The sequence below is a fragment of the Eptatretus burgeri genome, chromosome 5 (genome assembly GCF_056783735.1).
Source record: "Eptatretus burgeri isolate ZD-2024b chromosome 5, Ebu_testis_v1, whole genome shotgun sequence".
NCBI lineage: Eukaryota > Metazoa > Chordata > Myxini > Myxiniformes > Myxinidae > Eptatretus > Eptatretus burgeri.
This window is the reverse complement of record NC_140965.1, coordinates 113221475-113229594: the sequence shown is the minus strand read 5'-3', so window position 1 is coordinate 113229594 and position 8120 is coordinate 113221475. Positions and strand designations below refer to the sequence as shown.

At 43.0% G+C, this 8120-nt stretch overlaps 1 protein-coding gene across 2 annotated transcripts in view; it reads left to right on the top strand.

Annotated features, from left to right (window-relative positions):
- Positions 1–6079: 6079 nt before the first annotated feature.
- The window catches only part of EIF2B4 (eukaryotic translation initiation factor 2B subunit delta), a 38743-nt gene continuing 36702 nt past the window's right edge, over positions 6080–8120 (top strand). Inside the window, exon 1 of one of the 2 annotated variants that reach the window (XM_085883375.1) lies at positions 6080–6244. In XM_085883375.1, the coding sequence (XP_085739501.1) occupies positions 6217–6244 (28 nt within the window). In that variant the 5' untranslated portion in view covers positions 6080–6216. The remainder of the gene's footprint in view (positions 6245–8120) is intronic. The other variant, XM_085883374.1, reaches the window with a different exon arrangement.

Sequence of the window (8120 nt, the reverse complement as noted above, 5' to 3'; positions counted from 1 at the left end):
CAACATTGACACATCTATACCGAGGTTGCCGTCGCATACTAACCAAATTGATCTCAGCTAGATTTAATATGTTCCGATGTTTTTGGCCTAAAATTATTCGAATGCAGGAGAGCCGCAACAAACTGGCACATTCACAATGCAGATATTCAATGATTAGACAATTGCCACCAATTCAGGTGCACTTATACAAGGTGTTGTCAAGAATTGGCATTAGAAAATTAATATACCAGAGATACAATGACTAAACGGGGGAGGTTGGCACCAGAATCAGTGCACTTTGAAATAAGATACAGTCGACTATGACCTGCGATCATCACGTTAAACTATCAACAGCAAATACAACCGGCCTGAAGATACCACAAGGTCCGCATTTAAAGCAGTCAATTACACAGAGGTAAGGCTATGCACAAAGCACTAGATATGGGATATACAAAGCACCAAACAACATTTAACTTAAACATCACAAGTACAAAGCAGCCGACCACGGCGGGTGCTGAGCACAACCACACTGCAACCACAACCACACACGCATCACCAGCAGTCACACACACAATCTGAACTCCTCGTATCGTTTTTATACCACTGTACTCGCTGTCAGAAGAGCTGCAGGCGACGTGTCTTGGTGTGGAATCTTCTGAGGACCTTCTCCTTCCATTCATTCAGGCATTTACGTGTGAGGTCTCTCTCGAAGGCCAGCCGTACCAGTTGTGCCTTGCGCGCATGGCGCATGGACCGTCGATGGTCTGTGAAGACATTCCTCAATGTTGAGAATGAGTTTTCACACATGGCAGTGGACGCACCAAATGTTAGTCCAAGTCTCATAGCAGTCACTACACTTGGCATGGCTTCCAGCGTTTTGTGGTATGTTGAGAGGAGTTTTTGTGTTGTCCATCTCTCGTTTGGCTGCTTTTCTGTCTGTGAGCGAACAAACTGCTTTGCAACCACACACTCTGTTTCACTGATGGTTGACTTTGTTAATGTCATGATGTGCTGGAGCAAGTGGGGATCCAAAAACGTGCCATTTTCAGGATACAAGGCAGTGAGTGAACGGGCGAGTTGTGTGTTGCGCTCACTGAAGCGCCGAGCGATCTCTCCAAGCACAGTGTCAATTGCGCTGTAAAAAACCCTCTGCAGTTCCATCTTGTCATTGTCGTTGTTTTGTCCTGTCGTCTCCAAAACTGCAAACTGTTCCAAGTTCTTATGCATTGTGCGTCTCCGTTTTGGTGGTGCAGGTGTAGAAGTGTAAGCATCGTTGGCCTTGTTCCACAGATCAGTGAACTCATCCTCAGAGCAGAGTTTCTTCACGCACTCTGTTGCACTCGCCACCAGTTCCAACCCCGTAAGCAAGTACATGTCCTCTGCCTGCAAGAGTCTGTTAGGGCCATCTAACAACATCAGCAGTTTTTGTACAAAGATAGCAATGAACATGAAGGCAGGCCCAGAGACTTCCTGCAAAAGCCCAATAGCCTCCATCCTCATCTCTGCACCGTAGGCGCGCTCTGCATCAATCTCCGACAGTAAGGATGTGATATATTTAAAAGATCCTATGATCACAGACACGGTGGCTAAATGTCCCGTCCACCTTTGATCAAGAAGTCGTTTTAACCGCTCACCTTTACACTGTACAGCAACAGTGGGCTTTCTGAAGAATTTGTACAGGCAACAACAAACCTCGAGGAAATCAGTGACAGCTTTCTCTGCTGCCAGTGCGTGGATAACTACCGGATGGAGTTGGTGATTTAAGAAGTGCACATAGGGGATTTCTCTTTCCAATATCTGTTGCAACAACTTTTGCACCCCACCGTGCTTCCCAGCCATTACCGAAGCCCCGTCGTACACCCGACTTAATATTTTTGACGTGTCAAGTCCTGTTTTTGTCAGCTCTGCAATTATTAGGTCTGTCAATGTTTTTGCATCTCCAGCGTCGGCTGTAGCTATTGTGAGGAGATGCTCTGTTGCTTAATTTGATGCCGATACAAAGCGAATGATGATTGATATGTTCTCACATTCAGTGGGGTCCCTCGTCCCATCCACCTTGATGGTAAACCACGATGTGCCTACTTCTTCCACGATGGCATCCGTCACAACATTACTCAATGTGCAGATCAGTTCATTCTGCATTTCCGGACTAGTATAGCTTGCGTTTCGTGGGATATGCTTTATTATTTCGGCTAGCTCGGTGCCTTTTTTGAGTGTGTAGTTTAAAAGCGAGAGGAAGAGCCCACTGTGCCCGTCTGACATATCTTCAAAATTATCAAGGCTCCCTCTAAAAGGTATCTGATTTTCGGCGAGAAATCCCACAACATCTATAAGAGCAGACACATAGTGCCGGTTTCTATTTAGCTGGTCAGCATTGAGGAGTGTGGAAATCTCCTTCCCACAATCGATGCGCCTCTCATTCTCATTCCACCTGAAAACACAAGTTAAATGTTCCTTTGAAGTTGTGCGTTTGTGAAACCCCCTGCCTTTCTCAACGGCATGTTTCCAATTCCGGTAGCCTCGCACCGTGAAAGTAGAGTCCACTGGGCCACGTGTGGTGTTAAACTTCCTACATGGATAGCAGAATGCTGCATCTGTCTGCACACTGTATTCCAGCCATTCATTAGTCTGGTACCACGACGACACAAACGAGCGACTCTTGTTCTGCAACAGATGGCCAGGGTACCGCTGTAGAACAACTTGATTCGGTCTCTCACTTCCAAGATCATCGGGAAGCGGCTTGACAGTCACACCCGACCCCGAGGCTGCCGCCGAGCGTGGAAACTCGGCTGTCTGTGCTGCGGCTCCAGCTGCAGGACTAACGTTGCTGGCTTGGCCAGGTTGGCCAGCTGTCGGTATTTCATCGACATGATCGTCTTTTCATGTCTTTCATCATCTTCTTCATTTTCGTCGCTTGCATTTTTTTCCTTTTCTGAGCCATTTTCGTTTATCCATCATCCACGTCTTTTTCTCCTGCTGCGAGCTCGTGCTCTGTGATTCGTCCCTCGCGACTCGCGAGATTTGAAGGTTTTATTTATTTAATGATCGATCCATCAAAAACAGGTTTTATCTGCATAATTTCAAATGTAAGCACGATTACAAACACACATATTTTTAATTTTTATTATAAAATTACTTTTGTAAGATGGAGGGTTGTGAAGGTCACGTGGTGCACGTGCACTTCATCTTTAATAATGTAAATTTATGTCTTTGCCTTAATCATATTTTCATATTATGACTATATTACATTTATACCTAACTTACAACCAATCAGGTAACCTGCTCAATAGGCTCTCCATATCGAATACGCTGATTGGCTATTCCTTAAAACTAAATGATCCACGATATATATATATATATATATATATATATATATATATATATATATATATATATATATATATATATATATATATATATATATATATATATACATATATATATATACATATTTATCCCTGTGTCGTAAGAGGCGACCAGGGTTGCGTCAGGAAGGGCATCCGGCGTAAAACATGTGCCAAATCACTATGCGGATCAAACGGATGATCCGCTGTGGCGACCCCTCACGGGAGCAGCCGAAAGAAGAGGAGAAGATATATATATATATATATATATATATATATATATATATATATATATATATATATATATATATATATATATATATATATATATATAACCACCCACAACATCGACATTCGACACGAGGTCTTGGCTGCTGCCGTTAGTGCTTGAGTTAATATCTTTTATCTTGTGGTCTCGGACTGTATTGTCTTGCCAATTGCTTTTGGAGATGCGCTGGGAAGTGCACACTTATCTCTTGACTGTTATTCAAAGAAGGATTTTATTAAAGAACAGTTGAGCCAAGAAGGCCTTATTATTCAACATGTTGAACATCTGGAATAAGGGTTTTAGTTCACACAGGTGAACTCTTAAACAGCAAGGAGTTCACAGTGGGCGATCGTCGTTAAACACTAAGTTGTTCACGGGGTGCAACAGGGAGTAAATGGGTGGCGTACAAGTGGGGGGGGGGCACCAGATGCGCCATGGGGGGGGCATTGCACCCAAATGCTCCCCCCCCCAGCGACGGGCCTGACTCCCTCCCCTCTTGTTCCATGCCCCCTTGATGTGCGTTGTGTGTTAGATCTCACACGAGCCTCGACAAGGGAAACAAAAAATAACAAAAAGTGGGGACAGGAAAACTGCACTGTAAATGGTGGAGACTTGTAATACCCTCCCCCATCTGGAGGCGGCGCTACACGATACACATTTATATAGAGAATTTGGGATCTTTTGAGTCTTTGTGGTCATTAAGTCTTCAGGGTATTTGGGGTCTTCAGGGTCCATTGGGGTCATTTGGGTCTTTTCGGTCTTCTGGATACTTTAGGTTAAGTATTTCAGGTTACATTTGTGGGTGACGTTAGGTCAAGTGTCCAACCAATGGGTGAAGAGCGGATATATATATATATATATATATATATATATATATATATATATATATATATATATATATATATATATATATATATATATATATATATATATATCTTCTTCTTCTTCTTTCGGCTGCTCCCGTTCGGGGTCGCCACAGCGGATCATCCGTATGATCCGCATAGTGATTTGGCACATGTTTTACGCCTGATGCCCTTCCTGACGCAACCCTGGTCGCCTCTTACGACACAGGGATATGGTACACCTATTTTAACCGGGGTATACACCGGCCCAGTATACTGGTACTCATTTCGCCGACCTCGGAAGGATGACAGGCTGAGTCAACCCCCTGGTGTATTAATTCAGTGGTTCAACGGGGCTTGAACTCAGGACCTTTTGGATCCCAAGCCGCTGCCCTAACCACTGCGCCAACACCAGGCTAATATATATATATATATATATATATATATATATATATATATATATATATATATATATATATATATATATATATATATATACATACACACACACACATACATACATACATACACAGACATACATATATATATAGCCTTATACATAAATATATACCCGCATACATACATATATACATACATACCCATGTACATACATATATACCCACATACAAATATACAAACATACATACCCACATCCATACATACATACATACATACACAAATACATATATACCCACATATATGCATACATACCCACATACATACATACATACCCACATACCTACATATATACCCACATACATACATACATATATGCATACATACATACAAGCATACATATATACCTACATACATAATACATACCCCCATACATACATACCCACATACATACATATATATATATATATATATATATATATATATATATATATATATATATATATTATAGCCTGGTGTGTTGGCGCAGTGGTTAGGGCAGCGGCTTTGGATCCAAAAGGTCCTGAGTTCAAGCCCCGTTGGGCCACTGAATTAATACACCAGGGGGTCGACTCAGCCTGTCATCCTTCCGAGGTCGGCGAAATGAGTACCAGTGTACTGGGCCGGTGTATACCCCAGTTAAAATAGGTGTACCATATCCCTGTGTCATAAGAAGCGACCAGGGTTGCGTCAGGAAGGGCATCCGGCGTAAAACATGTGCCAAATCACTATGCGGATCATACGGATGATCCGCTGTGGCGACCCCTAACGGAAGCAGCCGAAAGAAGAAGAAGAAGATATATATATATATATATATATATATATATATATATATATATATATATATATATATATATATATATATATATATATATATACCCACATACATACATATATATATATATATATATATATATATATATATATATATATATATATATATATACCCACAAACATACATATATACCCACATACATACACACATATTTGCTCCATTTAATATATATATATATATATGACGATATTGTGACACTCGATAGGAAGAAATGTTGAAACATTTTTCGAATTTTAAAAGGACAATTTGCTCGGCATGTTTTGATGTTTGTTTTATCCTCATAGTTTTGTGTTGGTCATGGAGAAGTGGAACATTTCAGCGAAATTAAAGTGACGCGTCATTCACGGCTTCATCACCAGTGGCAACGCCCACCATCGCGTCACGACGTGTGGGCGGAGCAAAGACACAATTCTCGTGCGTGATGCGGTTTGTGCTCATCGAGCTTCACGACCGATGTGGAGGGACCTCGGTGTGATTGCTGCGCTTGGGTTTTGTTTCATCCCGTAGACAACAATGGAAGCCGAAAAGGCCGCCACCGCACGTGAGTTCTGGTCCAGACTGTCACGTACCACAACACGGACGACGTACCGCGCGATCAGCTTGTGTACAGTACACCCGGACGCACACTGTATAAGCAAGACGGGCATCCCACGACCAGGATACGTACTGTACCAATCGGATAATGCGTGGCATGACCGGAAGCCGTATTGTACAACCAGGGAAGGACCACGACGTGGACTACAAAGACCACCCTGACATGAAACACCCCCATTTTGGTTCATTCACCTCACACTTTATATATAAATCCTGGAGAGGTGTTTCACTTTGGGTTTGTGTGACGTCTGAACTTCCTTTGTCTGTCCAAACGGATAATCCCACTGAATGTGAATCAAAGGAAACTTTCCCATGCAGTTATTGAGGGTATCCTTGTGGAAGCAGGTGTGTTCAGTCTGTCCAGATGGTGATACAGTGATACGTTGTCCCCAAATTGTGTATGTTCAGGGAAGAAGCCATTATATATATATATATATATATATATATATATATATATATATATATATATATATATATATATATGTATGTATATTATGGATTTAAACTCTGCATTGTCTCAGGTCCAGTCTTCTGTTCAAACTGGAGCTGTTCACCATCTGTTTCAACGACAGCTCCCCGGGAGGCCGTTCAACAAGTTGATGATAATAATAATAATAATAATAATCAGAGAAAAGGTTCTTCTGTGTATTCTTCTTGGCTCTCAACTCTTGTAGTTTGAACAAGTGCCTTCTGCTTATGGAAACATTGTGCTGTGGACAAGATGTGGCTGTTGTCAGATTGATGGAGAATCTTAAAGGTCTCGATCATGTGTCCGCCTTGTACGAGTCTAGACGAGATGTCGAGGTGGAGGATTCAGTTTTCTAACTCTTTCGTCACGACGCAAGGGAGGCCTTTTAGTGATCGGGGGGAAATCTTGCAGCTTTCCTTGGTATATTTTCCAAGGCATCGATATATTTAACTTGTATGGATTTTTTTTTTTTTTTGTATACCTTGGTCGAGGCTCGTATGAGAGCTAACACACAACTCACAGCAAGGAGGCATGAGACAAGAGGGGCGGGAGTGGAAGGGACAAAACAGTGGGGAACAGACACATTAGGTGAACTGTGGAAGGGAGAGGGATGGGGATGGGACGGGGAACATGGCGAAGAGAAGATGGACATTTCAGGGACTTTCAGGAAGGAAAGCAGGAGAAATGAAGGAAGTGGGCTTGGGTGGATTATCGGGGGTAGAAAATATCGAGGATTTGGATGGGGGAAGATAAGAGGTGGTAGTGAACAGCTGTTTTGAAAGCCTGGAGGGAAGAATGGGAAAGAATAGAGTGAGGAAGTTTATTCCAAAGGCGGGGAAAAAGAGGAATGAAAGAGTGAAGATGAGCAGTGATTCGTGATTTTGGTAGTTTTACCAGAAGGGGGCTGTTGGCGGACCTTGAGCGCCCTGTGGAAATGTGGTGGGGACAAATCGCAGAGAGAGCAGGGGGGGCAAGGCTGGAGAGGAGTCGGTAGAAGACAGAAAGACCACCGACCAACCTGCGGTGATTGAGTGAGAGGCCCAAAGACTCAGCTTCATTGCGGGAGATGCCGATGATCTTGAATGCCCTGGTTTCGACAGCGTGAAGCCGAGAAAGGTGGGAGGCAGGAGCACCAGCCCAGAGGGGAGAGCAGTACTCCATCAGGCTACGGACAAAAGCTTTGTAAGTGGTCAGGAGCTCAAGAGGGCCGAGGAAGGACTTAGCGCGACGGAGGATTCCCAGTCGGCGACTGGCTTTTGAGGCGAGGTTGGAAATGTGACTTTCCCAGGAAAGGTCATGGCAGATAGTGAGACCTAGAAGCTTGAAAGAAAAGACTTCTTCCAGAGGATTGTTG